This window comes from Zalophus californianus, chromosome 2, assembly GCF_009762305.2.
Source record: "Zalophus californianus isolate mZalCal1 chromosome 2, mZalCal1.pri.v2, whole genome shotgun sequence".
NCBI classification, from domain to species: domain Eukaryota; kingdom Metazoa; phylum Chordata; class Mammalia; order Carnivora; family Otariidae; genus Zalophus; species Zalophus californianus.
In genome coordinates, this window is record NC_045596.1 from 175,526,484 (window position 1) to 175,550,059 (window position 23,576).

Consider the following 23,576-nt stretch of genomic DNA (forward strand, 5'->3'; position numbering starts at 1 on the left):
TACAGATGTCTGGAGACATTTGAGACCTTAAAAACAGTGTTTCCAAACGTGTTTCAACTACCTACAATAGAATTCTTTAGGATGCTTCCTAAAAATACAACTTCCTGGGTCCCACTCCGGACCTGGAAGTTCTGAATCAGAACTTTTGAGGGCAGAGCCCAGGAATCTGAAATTTTACCAAGCACCCTGAAGACGTCCTATGCAAACGAAAGCTTGAAAATAATTGTCTGAAAAAGGTAGAATGTCAAGAATTTCCTTCATTAGTTTGCCAAGTAAATCCTAATCATTAGTTAATGTTGTATCCTTTAAACGTTCTCTAAGTATTCTTACAAAATAGTTAATCAGTGTAACCCTACATGGTTTCAAAACTTATTCAGATGGCTTCTTATCCTCCAAAGTTAACTCACAAAGATGGGGATGGGGGTGAGAAGAAGAGAGCTATTGTTTATTGAGCAGCTGATATGTGTCTGGTGCTTTAAACATCTGATTTCATCCATTCTACAATTTGGTAAACTTGGAATTACTAACTCTTACAGATCAAGTCTGACAAACTTCAGGGGAGCTTTTAGTTTTAGTTTAAAAAAATGTTATTATGGAAAAATTAAATATATAAAAAGGAGTCAGGATAGTTTAATGAATTCCCATGTGCCATCAACTACCTTCAAAACTTAACACATGTTCAATGTTGTTTTGTCTATACTTCTCATCCTCTTTCCCCTACCTCCCATATTATTTTTCCCCAAATTATTTTGAAGAAAATTCTGGACATAATTTCCTCTCTAATATTTTAGTATATTTCTAAAAGAACCATTAGAAATAACATAAGCATAGTACATTTATGAAACCTAAAAAACAATTCTTTAACATCATATATCTAGTCAGTGTTCAAATTTCTAATTGTCTCATCAATGTCATTTATTTTCTAGTTTGTTTGAATCAGGACCCAAATCAGGTCCACACATTCCTATTGATGTGTCTCAGAGATGATTTAAGAAGCTGCCTCTTACTATTTACTATTTGAGCTACCAGCTCAAATGGTAGCTTCTCAGAACCCTTCCTGGACATCTCATGTATTACAGAACTTCACTTTATATTATGCTGTTTTCTTCTTCCTTTTTAAAAACTGAAGTATAAGGGGCACCTGGGTGGCTCAGTCAGTTAAGTGACCGACTCTTGGTTTTGGCTCAGGTTTTGGCTCATCTTGGGGTCATGGGACAGAGCCCCTTTCATGGGCTCTCCCTCTGCTTCTCCCCACCCCCCCCCCACCATCCCGCCCTCTCTCTCATAAATAAATGAAATCTTTAAAAATTGAAACATAATTAACATACACTGTTGTATTAGTTTCAGACATACAACATATTGATTCAACAATTCTATACATTAGTCAGTGCCAGTGCTCACCATGATAAATGTAGTGACTCTCTGCCACCAAACAACATTATTACAATATTGACTATATTCCCTATGCTGTACTTTTCATCTCTGTGGCTTATTTATTTTATAAATGGGAACCTCTTAATCCCCTTTATTTCACCCATCCCCCTAGTCTCCTCCCCTCTGGCAGCCATCAGTTTGTTCTCTGTATTTAAGAATCTGGTGTTGTGTGTGTGTGTATTACTCTGTTTTGTTCTTGAATGTGCTTATTATTTATCTGAACTATATTATCTGTTGGCTGTCTCTCCCACCAGAATGTAAGTTAGTATAACCTTTAGTGTTGTATTCACCACTATCCAGAACTATCCATGGCAAATGATGTGATCTCAAATAACAGCAATTCTCTTGTTAAGGTAATTAATGCCCTCTACATTGCAAAATCCAAAGGTGGCTTTTGGATTCAACCTTTCAACAACAGTGGACACTGTGGATCATTCTCTTTCTCTCAACTACCATATTGCTTCCTTCCTGGCTTTCCTCAGACCTCGCCAGAGGTTACTTTTCAGACTCTTTCTAGGATCCTCTTCTGCCCAGAATTCAAATAATAATTTTCTCTTAGTTTAGTCCTGAGCCTCCTTCTTTGCCATATCTAAATTCTCTTCCAATGCATTGTACCTTTTTCTGTGGCATTAAATACCCCATCTTCATTTTCATAACATCAACTACCAAGTTTACCTTAGCTTTGAAATACAGACTTGCATATCCAAGTGTCCTTTTGACATGTCTATCTGGGATGCTTAATAGTCACTGTGAACTTAACATGTTGAGAACAGAATTTTCTACTATCTTTCTTACAGTCTCGATTGGTCCCACTCCAAGCCCCCACTGCTCAGCTGCTTCTTCTTCCACTCTTCCCCTAAATTACTTTGCTTCAGTTATATTGGACTTGTTTGCCTCTTCCACCCCCTGAATTTTGTTTTATTCACTACTGTATCCCCAGTGTCTAGAACAGTGCCTGGCGGGTACTGATAGGTACTGGTGGATGCTCGATATATAAAGTTATCGGCTGAATCGATGAATGATTGTTCCTCAAAACACATGGCAAGGGCTTGTGCACCCACTGTTCCCCAAGCTGTGGAGGATCTTCCCCTGACTTTTGTATGGCTGGTTCTTTCTCATTCAGGTCTCAAACTTCAAAATCACTTCCTCAGCAAGGAAATGCCTCCCTGAAGTTGCCTCCCAGTCTCTATTTGTAACACCGTGTTTTATTTTCATCAATGCATTTATCACTGCCTATTATCTTTGCTTACTAATTATTTAATGTTGTTTTTCCTATCCGGCTTTAGTGTAAGGTCCACGAGTACCGAGAATTTGTATCTTCCATGCCTAAAGCAGCGCCTGACACGTAGTAGGCATTCAACCTGCATTTGTTGAATGAATGAATGAATGAGAGAAACCTAGGGCCATCAGGCCTCAAAGATAACGCTCCTCCCTTCTTAGAACTGTTTTCTCTGACTGGTTCTTTATGTAGTAGTTTCTTCTCCCGATATTTTGTAAGTTCTTACTGCCTCCACGTACAAGGAAATATATACAGGCTCTGAACTTCTGAAACCAGGCAACATATTCCCTTGCTCCCTTTCATCCGAATATTAGCAAACAATAGTGTAACACGAATCATATGCCAGGCTCTATGTTAGGCGCTGAAGACAGAAAGTTTTATAATGCACAGTCACTTTCCTCAGAAAGGTTATGGAGGTTTCGGAAATACATAACCCAACTACATTTCTTAGATTTTACGTTGGTTTCCAATCTCTCTAACCATTGTCCCTACGCTTTCTGAACCGCAGACCAAACACAACAGGGTTGCGTCATTTCGGTCCCAGCCCCAGCGCCCTGCGCCCCGCTCATGGATCCGCCCCCAGCGGAAGCGTCCTGCCCTTGGCCACGCCCCTAGCCCCTCTAAGCCCCAGGGGCGGGGCCTGCAGTGTCCACTCGTGTGGTGCAGTGTTCTCCTGCGCGACGCAGTGGTAGTGACGTAACACTCGCGCACGGACCTTCGCTGCGCCGCTGCGGACAGACTTCTCTGCGCCGCCGCCGGAGCTCCTGGCGTTGCGGTGCAGCCGCGCGCGGACAGACTTCCGCAACAGGGTTCCGGCCTGGCAGCGGCCTGGCAGCCGCCTGGCAAGCGCCCTCTCACCCAGAGCCATGGCCGCAGCCGGTGGGCCGGAAGCTGCTGGACGCTGCCCCCTTCTCAGCCTCCTTTTGCTTCTGCTGATCGCGGGCCCTGCCCTCGGCTGGAAAGACCCTGGTGAGTGCTGTCGTCACCCGTCCCTTTCTGTCGCGTACAGCTAGCGCTCAGAGGCCCAGCGGCCGACATTTCCGTTCGCCTCCGCTTGGGCCTTTCAGCCCTGATTTCTCATTTCCATCTTCTTCCCTATTCACCTGCGTCCTGCCTGTTCCTTTTGCTCTTCCCAGACGTCCTACGGGACAAGTGGGGACTGTTGGGGAAGTCGGCGGGGCGGGACAACTCTGTATTCTTACGGTCCCCTTTCTCCCTTCCCTGGACTCCCAGAATTTGTCTACCTTCTCCTTTCTCGGACTACAATCCTCATCCCTAAGAGTAACTGGAAAGCTCGACTCTCACCTGCTCCTCTTGCTTTGTTGTCATGACTGTCTGAAGTCATCTTCCCTGCCTGTTGTCATGGCTGCCTGTTGCTATAGCTGACAGTTGCACAGCACCGGCAGTCTGTGAGTCACACTTAGTGGGCAGCGATGTAAACCTTGCAGGTAGGTTAGCAGAGTCGTAGACTGTACTACTTACATGAGCAGAACCCATGCTTCTTATTCTGACCATTACAGTGAAGTTCATCTCGTTACGTCAGCTTTTCTTGTTGTTTTCACCGCACACTAGAATTTAGAAAACATTTTATTGTTATTTTTTGTGTGCGATGATACATGATAAGTGATTTCTGGAGAAGAGATTTTTTTTTATTACTATGTTATTAGAATATTCTAAAGAATTTTTATGGGATAAATAATATTCCGTGTAATTAATATGTGTATATATACACAAACATATAGGTTTCCATTTAATGATGCATGTTGTTAAATTGGAGTGATGTAAGAAATGACTTTTAAATAGTTAATACATTTTTTGTTTGGAGAGTGAAGATGTTAAGGCATGAAAGGTATCAACGTTGCATTTGTGACTTGGGTGATAGGAAATGTCCATGTTTCTTAAGCAAGAGATTTACTTCTGTAATATCCTATTTTATTCCTAAATGCTGAAATGAGAGAGAAGGTGCTGTTTGCAAATACTTGACTTTGAGTAACTGATTTGATGTGGATGTTTTATTAGTAATAAAAGACAAGTTGGCTTTAAATGTCCATTTATTTATGTATTCCTAGAAAGTTGTATATAAAGAGGACATTTTGGTCAGAATTACAATTTAAAAACTGGACTGAGGGCGCCTGGGTGGCTCATTTGGTTAAGCGACTGCCTTCGGCTCAGTTCATGATCCCGGAGTCCCAGGATCGAGTCCCGCATCGGGCTCCCTTCTTAGCAGGGAGTCTGCTTCTCCCTCTGACCCTACCCCCTCTTGTGCTCTCTCTCTTTCATTCTCTCTCTCAAATAAATAAAATCTTTAAAAAAATTAAAAAAAAACAGGACTGAAACAGTTCAACCATTAATTCTTTTTTTTTTTTGAAGACTTATTTATTTTGAGAGAGAGAGTGTGCGTGTGTGCTCGGGTGAACGCATGTGCAGGGGGAGGAGCGGAAGGAGAGAATCTCAAGCTGACTCTGGCTGAGCTGGGAGCCCAGCCTGAGGCTTTATCCCACTACCATGAGATCATGACCTGAGCTGAAATCAAGAGTCCTACGCTTAACCAGCTGAGCTACCCAGGCGCTCCGAACCCTCAATTCTTAATAAAAAAAAAAAAAAGAAAGTTTACAGATGAAGAGTCAGGGGAATTAAAAAAAAGGAACCAAATTTAAATGAATGGTGAACCACTTCTTGGTAGCTCTTAGTCTATCTACTGTATAAACTATTGTTCTGGAACAAAAAGCACCAAAATATTTTGCAGAGTAAACACAATTGATTTTTATAAATTCTCCTTTACCTTAAATTTACTTTGAGGAACTCTTATATAAAAGTTTTATTGGGTCAAGTTTTATCAAGCCTTGTAATAAAACAATAATCACTCCCTAATTTTTTTTTTTTTTTTAACTTTGGATGCACTTACTTTGTCTTTAGCTAACATAGAGTGATACTTTGGGAAAAAATTGTACCAGTTCTAAAGAGATTACTGGACTTTTTAAAATTCTTTATGGAATTATTTTATATTTAAGTCACTTTTCTGGGTGTTGGGAATATAGCAGTGAACAAAAGTGAGCATTTTGCCCCCAGAGAGTTTACATCTATTGAGGAGAAATAAACAATACACAAATTGGTAAGTAGCATGTCATATCGTGAAAAGTGGTATGGGCAATGATAACACAGGGAAAGGAAGACAGGGTGTGCAGGTAGAAGTGGACCTTTCAAAATATACATTGGTCGGGGAAGAAGTCACTGTTAAGGTGACATTTGATCAGAAACCTGAGGGGACAGGAGGGGTAACTGTGACTTGCATTTTAAAGGCTCATTCTGTCCTCTCTTTGGAGAACAGACTGTAGGAGGTCTGGGGAAGCAGGGAGACCAGTGAAGAGGCGGCTGTACAGTGAGTTCCAAGAGTAGGGATGGTGTGGCCAGCGGAGAAGCAGTGGAGTTGGTGAGAGTGACTGGATTCTCACCTGTTTAGAAGGTGGAGCTGACATGCTATTCTGATGGATTAGATGTAGGGGTGAGAGGAAAGGACAAAGGTTATCCAAGGTTTTTGGCCTGAGTGACTAGAAGTGTGGAGTGACCATTACCAGAGAGATGTGGAAGATTGTGGGAGAAGCATGTTTGGTTTTGTTCATCTTAAGTTTGAGACCTGTAAGTGGATTTCCATTTGTGAGTCTGGACTTGCGGGAACTCCCTGTGACCCTTGACTGATAGAACTAGTGGTGGATGAGTATGAACACTTTGTTCTTAGACCTCGTCTCACTTTGGGCTGCAATAACAAAATACCATGATTTTTTTTTTAAAGATTTTATTTATTTGAGAGAGAGAGAATGAGAGAGCCTGAGAGCGGGGAGGGTCAGAGGGAGAAGCAGACTCCCTGCTGAGCAGGGAGCCTGATGCAGGACTCAATCCTGGGACTCCAGGATCATGACCTGAGCCTAAGGCAGTCGCCTAACCAACTGAGTCACCCAGGTGCCCACAAAATACCATGATTGGTTGGTTTAAACAACAAGCATTTATTTCTCATATTCTGGAGGCTGGAAGTCCAAGATCAGGGTGCTAGCATGTTTGGTGCATCTTCCTCGTTTGCAGGTGAGGATCCTTTTCTTGGTTTGCAGATGATTGTCTTGTTATGTCCTCACATGACAGAGAAAGAGAAGGCTCTGGTCTCTTCCTGTTCTTATAAAGGTCTAATGCTATCACAGGGGCTTCATCCTCAAGCCCTCATCTAAAACTAATCACTTCCCAAAGTCCTTGCCTCCAGATATACTGACATTGGGATTAGGGCTTCAACATAGGAATTTTTAAGGCCACAAAACAGCAACCTTTAGGAGATCTAGGGAAAAAAAGTGCTGTAGGGTTATGGTAATGAAACCCAGTGTGTATATAGCTCCTTCAACATTCTCAGTAATACATATTGTACTTGATCATTTATTATGTGTCAAGTACTCTGCAGGACAGTTCTAGTAAATCATATCTAAGCTTCACAACCTATTTTAAGGTTGATAAATCAAAGCTTCATGACCAGTTTTAAAGTTGATATTATCTTCTTAATTTTACAAGTGAGGAAACTTCTCTGCAGATAAATTAAGTGACTTGGCCAAAGTCATATAGCAAGTTGGTGATGGGAATTTAGTTCAGTGTTCTTTGCATTATCTCAACCCTGCTACAATAATTTCAAGTTATTATTATTCCTGTTACTTAGTTTAATAATACCTTATGACTTTAAACCTTTGAATATTTTCATTGTTACAGTTTTTTATGTATGAGGTGGTAGTTTGGGGTTAATATACCATATTTTAGTTCTTGGAAATTTTAGGTCTTCAGCCCATGTGGAATTAAGTTTTTATATTGCTGTGGATTTTCTTCTAGCTGCATAGTCAATTATGTTGGTGTCATGTATTAAAGAAGGCACTCTTTTTTTTTCTAAATTAAAAAGTCCACTTTATCTTTTTTAAGTTATTTTTATTTTTTAAAAATATTTTTATTTATTTATTTGACAGAGAGACACAGCGAGGGAGGGAACACAAGCAGGGGGAGTGGGAGAGGGAGAAGCAGGCTTCCCGCTGAGCAGGGAGCCTGATGCAGGGCTCCATCCCAGGACCCCGGGATCATGACCTAAGCCAAAGGCAGACACTTAATGACTGAGCCACCCAGGCGCCCCTTACGTCTTTTTTTTTGTTTGTTTGTTTGTTTTTTTCCTTATTTGAGAGACAGTGCGGTGTGCACACAAGCACGAGCAGGGGAAGGGGCAGAGGAGGAGGGAGAGAGAGAGAATCTTAAGCTGACTCCAGCTGAGCATGGAGCTCCACTTGGGAGCCCAGTGAGGGGCTTGATCCCACCACCCAGAGATCATGACCTGAGCTAAAATTAAGAGTCCGATACTCATCTGATTGAGTCACCCAGGTGCCCCCAAAAGTGCACTTTATCTTCTATTGGATTCCTACATATATCTGGATTTATTCTGGGCTTTCTTGTTTCATAGTTCCCTTGCCTATTTTTTTTTAATTAAAAAAGATTAAATTCAAGTTAGTTAATATATAGTATATTATTAGTTTCAGGGGTAGAATTTAGTGGTTCAGGAGTTGCATATAACCTCCAGTGCTCATTACATCAAATGACCTCCTTAATGCCCATCACCCAGTTACTCCATCCCCCCCTTCCTTTGCCTATTTCTGTTCTAATTCCATACTATATTGATTATAGTTATTTTATGATAAGTTTTATTGTCTGGTAAAGCAATTCTTTTTTCAAAAAATTTTTGGCTATTTATAGACATTAGTTTTTCTACAGGACCTTTAACATAATTTCTTCCTGGTCCCAAAAATCTCAATTTGGTTCCTGGTGGGAAGTGCATTTCATTTATTTAGATCTTATTATATATTATTTTTAAAATATAGATCACATATTGATCCTAAGTTTATTTCCAGATACTTTATGTATGTTTTTATGTTTTATGTAGTTTGGAACTAATTTGAGATAGGCTTCCTATTTTCATTTTTAATTGGATACAGTTATAGAAAAAACTGTTGACCTTTGGTAACTGATAAAATACCTAGCTGTTTTATCAAATTCTCTTATAATGCCATGGTTGTCTTTTGGGAAGTTCTCTTGGATTTTTAAATAAAATGTTATTTCTTCTGTTTGTACCACATGTGACAGATACTACTGGAGGATTACTCAGAAGCCATTGTCTAGGGGCGCCTGGGTGGCTCAGTCGGTTAAGCGACTGCCTTCAACTTGGGTCATGATCCTGGAGTCCCGGGATCGAGTCCCGCATCGGGCTCCCTGCTCGGTGGGGAGTCTGCTTCTCCCTCTGACCCTCCCCCCTCTCATGCTCTCTCTATCTCATTCCCTCTCTCAAATAAATAAGTAAAATCTTAAAAAAAAAAAATTAAAAAAAAAAAAGAAGCCATTGTCTACCTTCTCCTTGTCTACCTCCGTGTAGATGCTGGGAAAGCCAAATACTCATTTTACTAGAATTACTGGATCCTTAGTCATTCTAGTCAGTCTACCAGAGGAATTCTGGGAAAGATATTTTAAATTTTGGTGGAAAGTTATCAATCTTTATATATTCCTGTTTTCTTTCAACTCTGTATTTAGGGTTGAAATATGTCAATGTAATTTTAGGCATTATGACAGGCCATCATTAAATCCTTCAATATGCCCCCCTTCCTTTTTTAAAAAGGAACTTTTCCCCACAGGGTAAAAATAACATTACCCCTGACAAAATTAATCTTAATTTCTTAATATCAACTAATTATCCATTCCATATTCACATATCACAATTATGCCTGAAATGTCTAAACTAGTTGGTTCAAAACCTGACCCAATCCAGGTCTGTGCATCCCATCTGATTGTATTCTCCCTTAAATCTTCTTAAATGTAGAACAAAGAGTCCTTTATGCTACTGCTTTGCTGAAGGGTTTGGGCCTGTTGTCCTTTAGAGTATCCTACCTTCTGGATTCTGTTTTCTCATGGTGTTTTAGCTTGCTTTTTTCCTTCCCTGTTTTTCCTCATAGACTGGATGTTAAGTCCAAAGGTTTGATAAAATTCATGTTAAATACTTTTGGGGATTACATCATAGTAGATGGTATAGTATCAATTTGTTCTACCATTATTGATGTTAAGATTAACTAGTAGATTAAAAGTGGCTTTATAATCCTCGTGAAGTTACATTTTTCCAGAAAGCACTCTGTGTAATGTTACTTGGCACCATACCAATATCCGGTCTCTTAATGATTTTAAAACCAATAAATCCTTGTCTGAATCAGTTTCTTTGGGCATTATGAAATGATGATTTTTTTTTTTCTAATTCTGTCATTTCTTCTGCATTTATTAGCTGTCATTCTTCAGTAAAGTTGAGATTCCCATTATCACCTGAGGCTATTTCAGATTACAGTTCCTGGTGGAAAGTCAGAATATAAATTTAATTTTTAATCTTTAATTACCAATTTTTGGAGTAAGGTAGGTAGTAACTTTTAGTGACAAATGAGTTTTTGGCATTCTCTTTGAGTGTCATTATAGACTCTGATTCATAGATTGAACATAATTTGATCAATTACAGTCTTTATCTTGCTGGTCAGTCTTTTTCTTTGGTGTCTTAAGAATTCTCCATACCAGGATTGTAAACATTCTTTTGTGTTTTCTTCCAGTATTTTTTATTTGTTGTATGTTTTATGATAAGTTTTTAGCCATCATGGATTAATTTTTGTACATGGTGTATGATGATCAATTTTTCTAATCCTCTGCCAATATTACACTGTTTATGCTACTATAGGTTTAATAATATATTTTGATATATGTAGTCCACATTTACTTTCTATGTTGTTACTGGTTTTCAGCTGTCTTTTCATTATTGATTTTATATATTATTATATGTTTGATGTTATATTTCTAGTTTTATTGCATTCTGGTGAGTGTGGCTGATAAATCTCAGCTTAGTCACATTTATTAAGTTCTTTTTTTGGTAAATAAGTATAAATATGATCTGTATCTGCTGATATGAGGGAATGTCTACTATGTATAATTAAGTGGAAGAACCATGTGAAGAATAATGTGGACTGTATATTTCAGTTTTTATAACCATAGATTAACAAAACCCAAAACAACTCCTGTATATGTGTCTGGGTAAGCAAGAAAAAGGTACTTACCAGGTCATTAATTTGGGTTATTACAGAAATGTGAAATTGGAGGAAGAGTGGGTTTCACTATTTTAAAAAATCATGAAATATATCATAAACATAAATGAATAGTTTAAAGAAGAATAAAACAGTGGGGTGACATGAGTGTCCTCAGCTGATCCCAGGTAGCAGGACGTGGGGGGAAGAGGAGGAACTTCCATCAGCTCAAGGTCAAGAGAGACCAAATACAGATAAAAACCAAAGCCAGGTTCACCTGGACATTCTTTCCTTAGGTTTAAAAAAGAAGGTAAGGTAACAGCAGGGAATTTTGCTGGTAGCCCTTTTGAGCAGCACGCTTGCAGTGTGGACTTGTTACCCTCTGCCTGACCCCTGGTTATCATCCTGCTCTCTTCACTTACCATTCTCCTTGGGATTGACTTTGTCCCTCTCTATGCCACTACTCTTTCTTTAGACCTCTGGTTTTTATGTCTTTCTGTTTGCTTTGTTTTGTTTTTTTTCTCTTGGTGGTGAATATCCTTCATTATCTTACTGAGAATTGATACTTGGGAGGTAAATATTTTGAAACCTTTCAGATGTCTGAAAAATCTACTCTCTTGCTTGAGTGACAGTCTAGAATTCTACATCCACTTACTTTTGAAAGTATTTTCTGTGACAAGAGTTTTATTAGGATGACTCTGTGTTTAACAATATATTTACTACCTGTTCATCTGTGTTCTTGTTTTAGACAGAATATTGTTGCGGGATGTAAAAGCTCTTACCCTCTACCATGACCGCTATACCACCTCTCGTAGGCTGGATCCGATCCCGCAATTGAAATGTGTTGGAGGCACAGCTGGATGTGATTCTTACACCCCAAAGGTCATACAGTGTCAGAACAAAGGTTGGGATGGTTATGATGTACAGGTAATATTCATTATGTTGATGACAGTCTAACTGGAATTTTTATTCAATAAAGTGTTTATTGGGATATTATTCAGTATTTTTGGGAAAGACATATAGAAAATCTCAAGTTAAATATATAAACATAAATCAGTTATTCATTCTCTGGAAGAACATCCTCCAAAAGAAATGAACTGATTTTAAAGCCTGGAAATGGGGGTGCCTGGGTGGCTCAGTTGGTTAAGCATCTGCCTTCAGCTCAGGTCATGATCCCAGGGTCCTGGGACTGAGCCCCACGTCGGGCTCCCTGCTCAGCAGGGCGCCTGCTTCTCCCTCTCCCTCTGCCTTTCCCCCTGCCTGTGCTCTCCTGCTCTCTCTCTCTGTCAAATGAATAAATAAATAAAATCTTTAAAAGAAATAAAAATAAGGCCTGGAAGTATTCATTGTTATTGTCTTCTAACACATTAGTAAATTTTCAAAACTTTATATACTTGAGGGTAGGGGTAGAGGTTCTCTTCTTGTTGTCATTTTACTGTCATTCCTCAAAGAATACCAACCTATCCTTGAGAAATAATGTTAATATGATCAAGGAATCGTAGGCTGTTAGGAAATGTAAAATGGTGCAGCTGCTTTGGAAAACTGCCTGGCTGTTCCTCAAAAGGTTAAACATAGAGTTACTATATGCCCCAGTCATTCCACTACTAGGTCTATACCCTGGAGAATTAAAAATATATGTCCACACAAAAATTTGTACATAAATGATTGTAGCAGCATTATTCATAATAGTCAAAAAGTAGAAACATCCTAAATGTCTATTATTGATGAATGAATAAACAAAATGTGGTATATCCATATAATGGAATATTATTTCGCCATAAAAAAGAATGAAGAACAGATACATGCTACAACATGTGTGAAAACATTATGCTAAGTCAAAGAAGTCAGTCACATGTTGTATGAAATGTCCAGGATAGGGAAATCCATAAAGGCAGATTGGTAGTTGCCCAGGGCTGGGAGATTTGGGAGGAAGTGAATGCCTGGCTGGCTCAGTCAGTGGAACATGTGATTCTTGATCCTGGGGTTGTGAGTTCAGGCCCCATGCTGAGTGTAGAGATTTCTTTAAAAATTTTTTTAAGAGAATTACTTAGAGGATTGGGCCCTGGAAAGTTAGTCCATAGTATTATAAAATTTGTGCAGAAAGTTTTTCTCAGAAGGTTATATACTATCTCTCTCTGATGCTATATGTAGTTACCAGATACTCCTATATGATGCTGATGTTTGAGCCTTAACTTAAAAAAAAAAAAACCTCTCTATTTTTATTATTTATTTTTAAAAGATTTATTTATTTTAGAGAGAGAAAGAGTGAGCACATGCTGTCATGGGGGATGGGTGGTAGGGCAGAGAGAGCGGGAGAGAGAGTCTTAGGCGGACTCTGGGCTGAGTGCGGAGCCTTGTGGTGGGGCTCCATCTCACCACCCCGACATCACGACCCGAGCTGAAACCAAGAGTCGGTCGCTTAACTGACTCTGCCACCTTGGTGCCCCCCAAAACCTCTTATTTTTAAAACAGCTTGAGCAACAGTGGCAAAAAGTTGACCTTTAAAAATTTTGCTTAACATTTACAATTGTGGAATATTTAATATGTACAAAAGAATTGCTTACATGTGTATGAAAGGAATAAGGAATAGTAATAAAACAAACACTCAGGTACCTAGTACCTAGCTTTGAAGTCCCTGGGTTACCTTCCCCCAACACAGAAGTACTCATTGTTGTGACTTTTATCATTCCCTGACTTCATTTTGCAGTTTTATGACTGCCCAAATAGTACATATTAGATGAAAAACAATTTTTGATTCTAATAGCCTATTTCTGTTTTTCTTCACAGTGGGAATGTAAGACCGATTTAGATATTGCATATAAATTTGGAAAAACTGTGGTAAGCTGTGAAGGCTATGAATCCTCTGAAGACCAGTATATACTAAGAGGTTCCTGTGGCTTGGAGTATAACTTAGATTATACAGAACTTGGCCTGAAGAAATTGAGAGAGTCTGGAAAAAACCATGGCTTTAACTCTTTCTCTGATTATTATAACAAGCTGTACTCCCCAGATTCTAGTGGCATCAGTGGATTGATTACCATTGTAGTACTACTTGCTATTGCTTTTGGAGTTTATAAATTGTTCCTTAGTGATGGTCAAGATTCTCCTCCACCATATTCTGAGTATCCTCCAAATTCCCATCGTTATCAGAGATTCACCAACTCAGCAGGACCCCCTCCTGCAGGCTTTAAGTCTGACTTCACAGGTATGTTTCCCTAATGGCAATAAGTAAGGTAGATGCCAGGTAGTGAATCTTGTGCTGGTTTCTGAAATAGAATGTGATCAGATTGGGAAACCAAAGCAGATTTGTCTTCTCATCTTATATTTTACTTTTTCAACTTCTTTACCTCTTATTCTATGTAAGGGTAACTGATTATTATTTGAAGGTGGCATGATTACATTATAAATCATCTTAATCAGAAAAACTTGATCAGATTTGGTAATAAGCATTTACCTTGAACTCTCATACCATACACAAAAATTTATTCATTAAGTATTATCGATCTCAGCATAAAAGGTAAAACAGATTTCCAGAAAACATAGGAAGATATTTGTCATGATCATGCGGTAGGTAAAAATTTCTTAGAATATAAAAAGTTCCAGCCATAAAGAACGGATGGATAAATTTGACTTTATTTAAATTAAGAATGGTTAGCCGTCGGGTGCCTGGGTGGCTCAGTTGGTTGAGCGACTGCCTTCGGCTCAGGTCATGATCCTGGAGTCCCTGGATCGAGTCCCGCATCGGGCTTCCTGCTCGACAGGGAGTCTGCTTCTCCCTTGACCCTCCCCCCTCTCATGTGCGCGCTCGCTCTCTCTCTCAAATAAATAAATAAAATCTTAAAAAAAAAAGTTTCCTTTAAAAAAAAAAAAGAATGGTTAGCCATCAAAAGACCACATTAACAGAGTGGAAAGGCAAGCCACAGACTGGGAGAAAATATTTGTAAAATGTTATTTCCAACACAAGGTGTGTATCTAGAATATATATATGTGCCGCCCAAGCGAGCCCTAAAATATATAAAGAACTCTCCCACAAATCTGAAGGAAGACACACAACCTGGTTTTTAAAATGGACAAAGACTTGAAAAGCCATTTTATAAGAGAAGATATCCAGATGTCCAGTAACAATATGAAAAGGTGCCTAGCATCATTAGTTTTTAGGAAAATGCAAATTAAAACCACACTGAGTTCATTATTAACCACTATATAACCACCATAATGGCTAACATTAAAAAGGGAGAGTACCAGCTAATGGTAAGGATGTAGTCAACTGCAACTTGATGGTAGGAGTTAAAATAGAAAACACTTTGAAAACTGTCGCTGCCTCCCCTATGACCCAGCAGTTCCATTCCTCAGTACATACCTAAGAGAAATGCATGCATTTCTACACAAAAAGACATGCACAGAGTATTTTTACAGTTTTATTCATAACAGTTAAGAAACTGGAAATAGAATGTACATAAACATAAGAATGGGACAAATTGTGATTTTTTTTTTTCACACAGTGGAATACTATAGATTAGTTAAAAAACAAACAAACCCAAAAACTGATACAATGCAGTAATGGGGGTTGACTCTCATAGACACAATGATGTGCTGGACACGGAAGAGTACCTAGTGTGTGATTACGTTTATATAAAGTTCAGGAATGGGTAAAACTAAAGTACAGTGAGAGGAGTCAGAGTAATGCTTATCTCTGCTGTGGGTGGGTGTCTATTGGGAATTGTCATGAGGGAGCCTTCTGGGGTGCTAGAAATGTTTTATTGATGTGCGTAGTGGTTACATGCACGAGTACATATGTACAAATTTATTATGTTGTTTCATGTGAGATTAGCACACTTTCCTTTATGTGTGCTATACATCAACTAAAAAAAACAACAGCTTCCTCTGAGCTGAAGATACTTCTTTGGGCTCTTTAAGATCTGACTTCCCAGTTGATGCAAATATTTGGCTGCTGCCTCTGCTTGGATTCCTCCATTAGACACTCAAGTACAGCTATCACCTGAAGCTCTTACAGATGTTCATAATACAAAACAAGGAACTCCCGGGGGGGTCATCTTCCAGTAGTTGATCCTGAGCAGGGCAGATGTGACTTTACAGGAGGGAACTACCCCCCCTTCTAAAATCTCTCATTTTTTTTTCATGTCCGTGGGAAAGCTGCTCCTTAGTTATGAATCAGTATTTTATGAATACACTTTTTTAAAAAAGATTTATTTATTTCAGAGAGAGAGAGAGTGTGTGGTGGGGGTGGAGGAACAGAGGGAGAGGGAGAGAGAGCTTGAAGCAGACTCCCTGCTGACTCCCTGCTGAGCGGGGAGCCTGATGTGGGGCTCGATGCCACAGCCCTGAGATCACGACCTGGGCCGACATCAAGAGTAGGATGCTCAGCTGACTGAGCCGCCCAGGCCCCCCAACTCCCCCGCTTTTTTTAGTATACACTTTTTGAATACAACTTGTTTGTGAGTCGAGGGCTGAGTATTAGTAATAAATAGGACCAACGAAGTAATTGAAATGCCATGTTATCTTTGGTTTTGTGGGCTATGTTTTAAGTGAGGACACGTAATAAAGCATTTTTATTTCTAGGACCACATGGTGCAGCCTCTGGTTTCGGCAGTGCTTTCGCAGGACAACAAGGATATGACAATTCGGGACCAGGGTTCTGGACTGGCTTGGGAACTGGGGGAATATTAGGATATTTGTTTGGCAGTAACAGGTAGGCTTTGCACTGATCTCCCTTGCCCTTTAATTCCACTTTTCTTTAGAGGCTTCTTTGTTTGCTTTGCAGTTTTGCTGGATGTGGTGTTGTTGGGAAAATAACTTATGGTGACATTACCCTATTAAATGAAGATTCTCTGCTATATGGGCTTTCATCAGTATTGTATATGTTGTTTTTTTTTCATTGTGTTTCTTCGTCCAGTGTCATCCTTATAGAGATCATGAGATAGGAAAAAGACTCTTTACTTAACATCTGAGAAAATGAGAAGACAGGAAAGAACATGGCATTTGAGGAACAGTTAGCAGTCTGGTTTTGTAGGAGAATGATAGAGAAGCATGGCTGAAAAGGGCTTAGAGCCAGATTTTGGGATGTCTTCTTATTATTGGTGGTTTAATTTTAGATTTTATCTGAGTGTGAATTCTGGAAGAAAGAGACTCTTCTTCCTGTCACTCTGCCCCCATGGCAGTGACTATACAATATCAGAAATACAAAACAGTATTTATTTCATGTTATACCAGATCACTGAGGAAAAACACTTGATAAAGGTATTTTTTTCTGAGAGCATAGGAATAGGAGGATATTTAAAAGTCACAAGAAAAATGCCTGATATGCTTTTATGTCTTTAATAGAGCAGCAACACCCTTTTCAGACTCGTGGTACTACCCGTCTCCTTCATACTCTAGCACATGGAATAGTCGTGCTTACTCACCCCTTCGTGGAGCCTCAGGGAGCTCTTCGGCATATTCAAGCTCAGAGACAAGAACCAGAACAGCATCAGGTAAGAATGAAAGCATAGAAGTTCCTATTATGTAGCAGTGAAGTACAGAAATAGTTTTGGAACTTAAGAAGATAGTTATTAACTATATATTAGCAATCATAATTTTATTTGGCATACCCATCAGAAATATTAATAGCATAATTAACTGAGATTAAAATATAGTTCAGACTCATTCTTTTCTCAGCATTCTTTAAAAATCAAACAGGGATGGTTGAAAGACCTAAACGTGAGACAGGAGTCCATCAAAATCCTAAAGGAGAACACAGGCAGCAACCTCTTCGACCTCAGCCGCAGCAACTTCTTCCTAGAAACATCGCCAAAGGCACGGGAAGCCAAGGCAGAAATGAACTATTGGGATTTCATCAACATAAAAAGCTTTTGCACAGCAAAAGAAACAGTCCACAAAACCAAAAGACAACCGACAGAATGGGAGAAAATATTTGCAAATGACATATCAGATAAAGGGCTAGTATCCAAAATCTATAAAGAACTTATCAAACTCAACACCCAAAGAACAATCAAGAAATGGGCAGAAGCCATGAACAGACATTTTTCCAAAGAAGACATCCAAATGGCCAACAGGCACATGAAAAAGTGCTCAACATCGCTCGGCATCAGGGAAATCCAAATCAAAACCTCAATGAGATACCACCTCACACCCGTCAGAATGGCTAAAATTAACAAGTCAGGGAACGACAGATGTTGGCGGGGATGTGGAGAAAGGGGAACCCTCCTACACTGTTGGTGGGAATGCAAGCTGGTGCAACCCCTCTGGAAAACAGTATGGAGGTTCCTCCAACAGTTGAAAATAGAGCTACCATATGATCCAGCAATTGCACTACTGGGTATTTACCCCAAAGATACAAATGTAGGGACCCGAAGGGGTATGTGCACCCCAATGTTTATAGCAGCAATGTCCACAATAGCCAAACTGTGGAAAGAGCCAAGATGTCCATCGACAGATGAATGGATAAAGAAGAGGTGGTATATATACACAATGGAATATTATGCAGCCATCAAAAGGAATGAGATCTTGCCATTTGCAACAACGTGGATGGAACTGGAGGGTGTTATGCTTAGTGAAATAAGTCAATGAGAGAAAGACATGTATCATATGACCTCACTGATATGAGGAATTCTTAATCTCAGGAACAAACTGAGGGTTGCTGGAGTGGTGGGGGGTGGGAGGGATGGGGTGTCTGGGTGATAGACATTGGGGAGGGTATGTGCTACGGTGAGCGCTGTGAATTGTGTAAGACTGTTGAATCACAGATCTGTACTTCTGAAACAAATAACGCAACATATTTTAAGAAAAAAGAAAAAGAAGAAGATAGCAGGAGAGGAAGAATGAAGGGGAGTAAGTCAGGGGGAGACGAACCAGGAGAGATGATGGACTCTGAAAAACAAACTGAGGGTTCTAGAGGGGAGGAGGGTAGGGGGATGGGTTAGCCTGGTGACGGGTATTAAAGAGGGCACATTCTGCATGGAGCACTGGGTGTTAGGAACAAACAATGAATCATGGAACACTACACCAAAACAAATGATGTAATATATGGTGATTAACATAACAATAAAAAATTAAAAAAAAATCAATCAGGGATTTGGTTTAGACTCACTTCTACCACTAACCAGGGTTTTACCTTAAACCTTCCTAAACACTGGTTTCACCATGTGTTTAATTCTGTGACCTCTAGGCTTCTTTTAAGCTTATCTAAGATGGAATTTTCTAGGTAGAAGTTTGAGCTTTTAAAATTCAGTAAAGCTCCGTAAATAACTCAGTAAATCCGTACTTTAAATAATTGTCAAAAATATGGTGGTTATGTTTATTGCTATTGTTACGAGGAAATTTTGTAAAAAGCAAAGATATAATATAAAAAATTAAAAACCTATTTGTTTTAAAACATCCAGCTAATTAGCAGAGGATGGGAGGACATGGGTAATGAAGTAGTAATAGATTGCTGTGGATTGGATTCGTCTTCTTCAGCAGGGGGAAGTTATGGAACAGAGGTTAATTCTTGACAGAAGACTTGTTTAAATATGTTTTTAAGTGTAAGAGTGAATTTCTCATAGTACTATTGTGAATATAAATTGACATGATCACTTTGAAAGATTGGCATTACTGACTAAAATTAAGCATAAACATCCTCAAGACCCAGCAATTTCACTCTCAAGATATATAGGAACAGAAATGCATATAGTTGTACATTGAAAGATAAGTATGAGAACGTTCATGGCATCTTTATTCCTAATAGCCTCCAACTGGAAAAAAACCCATGTATCCAGCAGTAGTAAACGAGATGAATAAATTGAGTTAGGGCCATACAATGGAATGCTGTGCAACAGAGAGAGAGAATAAATAGCTGTATGCAATAATGTGGGTAGATCTACCAAGTATAAAAAGAAAAGAAAGAAGCCAAACACAAAGGAATATATATAAATACGATTACAACATTCGTATTTTATAAATATGCATATTTAAAAACAAGCAAAGCTAACCTATGGTGTTAGATGTAAGGTGGTGGTTACTTTTTGGGAGGAAAAGGGGAGGTAGTGATTGGGAGGATATATAAAAATATAGCTACGTAGGATATAACACAACAGGAAAACTCATTCTCGGTGGAAACAGAAATTGTAAAAAAACCATAAATATCAACTAGAAATCTTTGGGATTTAAATGAAGAAAATCATTAAACATTACCGAATAACCCAAAGGAAAACCTGATGGAAACACTTGTCATCTTGTAAACTGTTAGTGCATTTTCATGTGTGTGTGTGTGGAGGGGGAGGTTGACTGAGTAACATTTACCATTGAAAGCCTGAAACTCGCTCCTACAGTAGTTTTGTGGCCTCTGGAGTTGTGACAGGTAGCAGGGCATGACTGGCTCCATTGGCCTCTCTGCTTTTTGGCTTAGACTTTGAGTATTGCCCGTACCACGTTGGCCCCACCATAGAACACGTGTTCTTTGGTTTCCTGACTACAAGTGATTCCTAAGCAGCATGTCTGAGTCTAGTCAACTTGATGCCTGGGTGACGGGGAGGGCTGTTGTGGGTGGCGAAGCACTGTCTTCCTCCCTCCTTCCCTCGTGTCTCTTTATTCATTTGTTAACAATAAATGTGTTCCTGTTGTAGTTTTATAAGTAATGCCGGTGCATCTTTAAAAGCCAATATAAATTTTACTCTTCTCATTTTAGGATATGGTGGTACCAGAAGACGATAAGAGACTAAAAAGTTGAAGTCAAACACTGGATGCAAAATTTCTGATTTTAAAGTACTGGTGTGAATAAAAAAAAAAAAAGTGCTACCTGCTAACAACTGGGGAATATGTAAAAGCTGTGTGGTTTTTTTTGGTCCTGTATTGCTTTTTGTGCTCTATTACTTGAGACTAACAGTTGATATGTGAGAAAATGCTTCTGTAGAGGATTGTATGTTAGTGTAATGTGCATTTGTTTTTTACAGTTGTGATGATTACTGTGGAAAGCTGAAAATGTGTTAATTTCTAAAACCTATGACATCATTAAGAATGAAGGCTTTATGACCATTAGACACTGGGTACGGAAAATGTCAATCTTACATGGTTTTAGTTGATGAGTCATTACCCTATAAAAACAATAATAATCTATTTGGCATTTACTGTGTTGTGTTTACTGTTCTTCAAACATTTAAACCAAGCTTTGGACTACCAATTATACTTATCTGTATGTTCTGATCACTTTTGAGCTCATGAGCTTTGAATCCTTCAGTGGCGGTGAGGTTCAATTAAGTGAGAATGACCTTTTTTTGGAAAAGGTAGAAAATATCTAGAAAGTTGTTGCGAATGATTTGTGTGCTGACAAAGATGGCTTGAAACCTCCATATTCATTTCTTAAGTAAGGTTTAAATGCTTTGGCAAAGGTGTTTTACTAGCAAAAGCATGCAGTTCTCTGTGGGATCTCCAGTGTTGTTGTAGCAATCTGTTTCAATCTTACATTAAAATGACAGGAGAAATAAAAACAAACAAGGGGTTTCATTCTTATTCTTTCTACCAGCCTTGACACAAATTGGTGTTACTTTTTTGACCCTTTTTCCCCAGAGGAAAAGGGGTGCATGCAGAAGCTCTGTCTTCCTAATTTCTCATGGTAGTTGTCTTAGCTACCAGTCTCTTAGTAATTGTTTTCAAAAAAGTAATTCAGAAATGGTGTGGAAGGAAGCCTCTGCTAAAAAATGGCTTAAAAAAAAATATGAAATCTCCAAGCCTCCCAACTCTCAAAGATTGCACCATCTGTCTTAGTTAAGCTCTGCAACCCGAGAGTCTCATTTTTACCTTTTAGGAATCATTTAAAAACAAACCTTTGTTTATTCTTTAAAGTGTGATTTAGGGACTAGTTGAAGGAATATTGTGAATACAGCTCCCCTTTTCTCTCATCAGTAAAACTTGGTAGAAAGTTTATATCACAGAGGAAAGAGTTTTTCTTTAATATGTTGCACTAAATCCTTACCCTATTTCTCCTTAGTAAAAGGAGATGGAATAGAAGAAAATCCAGTTTATTGCCTTTTCCCCCATTTGCTTAGTGTTTTGGGTTTTAATTTACTTTTTGATATAGGAGTTGATAATTTTTTTTTTAAAGATTTTATTTATTTATTTGACAGAGAGAGACACAGCGAGAGAGGGAACACAAGCAGGGGGAGTGGGAGAGGGAGAAGCAGGCTTCCCGCGGAGCGGGGAGCCCGATGCGGGGCTCGATTCCAGGACCCTGGGACCATGACCTGAGCCGAAGGCAGACGCTTAACGACTGAGCCACCCAGGCGCCCCAGGAGTTGATAATCTTGAACTGAGTATGTTTTACTTGGAGAGCAAAGTAAAAAAAAATAGTTAATTTAAAACTGCTGTAGATCGTGCCAGTGATAGTGATCTGCATATAAAATTCACCGTTCTTTTTTTAATGAAGTGATTTTTTTAAATCAGGTATTTGGGGGATTACTGGACACTGTCTCTGAGTTGACACTAATTCGAGGAGGTCCAAAATGCTACTGTGGTCACCCACCAGAGCAGGTGATTAATGGAGTTTTAGCTTAGATCTCTCAGTGAGTCCAGTGGGTCCCCAAGTGTATCCTGTGACCATTTCCCCAACTCTGGAATGCATAGATGGAACAGACGTACACAGTAGCTACCAGAATCTCCACATCGATTCCCTGACCTGGAGAGTGAGGAATGTTATGGTGAGAAAGACCCAAATGGAAGTTAATAGAACTGCCTCTACCTACAAAATGGAATGGATTAAAGGGCCCGAGGGGGGTGTTGGGACCCTAGTGGGAAGGAAAAACATCTAAGTGAGAAATGATAGTGGCTAGGAATAGAGCGGGAATGGGGAGATGAAATGGAGGGACACAGAAAGCTCCTAGAAAAATGCGTTTAACGTGTTATGAGCGGAATTGTGTTTCCCCAAATTTCCTATGTTGAAACCCTAACCCCCAGTACCTCAGAACGTGACCTTAATTGAAAATAGTGTTGCAGATGTAGTTAGTTAAATTAAAATGAGTTTCTATTGGATTCTGTGAGCCCCTAATCTAATATGACCCGTGTCATCATAAAAAGATATGTGGACACAGAGTCGTGCACCCAGGGAGACTCCAGTGAAGACTGGAGTCGTGCTGCCATAAGCCAAGGAACACCAGAAATTGCCACCAAAACACCAGAAGCGAGGAGGGAAGCCAAAGAATGACTCTTCCCCGTGCTTGTGGAGGCGGCTCGGCCCTGCCAACCCCTTGATCTCAGGCCTGTAGCTTTGAGAACTGTGAAACAAATTCCTATTGTTCAAGAAAAACAAAAAACAAAGAACCAAAGAAATACGGCACTTCTGGAGGGACTGCAGAGACGAGTGCCACCAACAAGGACTTGAAGGATGCGGGTCTGGTGATTCCTACCACGTTCCCATTCAATGTGCATATTTGGCCTGTGCAGAAAACAGATGGCTCTTGGAGAATAATAGTGAATTTTCATACTTATCATTAGGTGGTGACGCCGGTTGCCACTGCTGTTCCAGATGTGGTTTCATTACTTGAGCACATTAATACATTTCCTGGTACCTGATATGCAGCACTTGATCCTGCAAATACTTTTCCTTGATACCTTGACAGTGACCACCGGAAGCAGTTTGCAAAGCCAGTGATACACTTGTGCCGTCCTACCTCAGAGGTATATCAATGCTCCAGCCCCATGTCATAATTTAGTCTGCAGGATCCCTGATCACTTTTCCCTTCTGTAAGATATCACATTAGTCCATGACAATG

At 39.4% G+C, this 23,576-nt stretch overlaps 1 protein-coding gene across 1 annotated transcript; it reads left to right on the plus strand.

Annotated features, from left to right (window-relative positions):
* The first annotated feature begins 3,414 nt into the window (after window positions 1-3,414).
* On the plus strand, window positions 3,415-20,933 carry SARAF (store-operated calcium entry associated regulatory factor). Its single transcript, XM_027599505.2, has 6 exons — window positions 3,415-3,682; window positions 11,567-11,745; window positions 13,606-14,023; window positions 16,399-16,528; window positions 17,161-17,309; window positions 20,501-20,933. The coding sequence occupies exons 1-6, from the start codon at window positions 3,580-3,582 to the stop codon at window positions 20,524-20,526; spliced, it is 1,005 nt and encodes a 334-aa protein (XP_027455306.1). The 5' UTR covers window positions 3,415-3,579; the 3' UTR covers window positions 20,527-20,933.
* The last annotated feature ends 2,643 nt before the right edge of the window (window positions 20,934-23,576 follow it).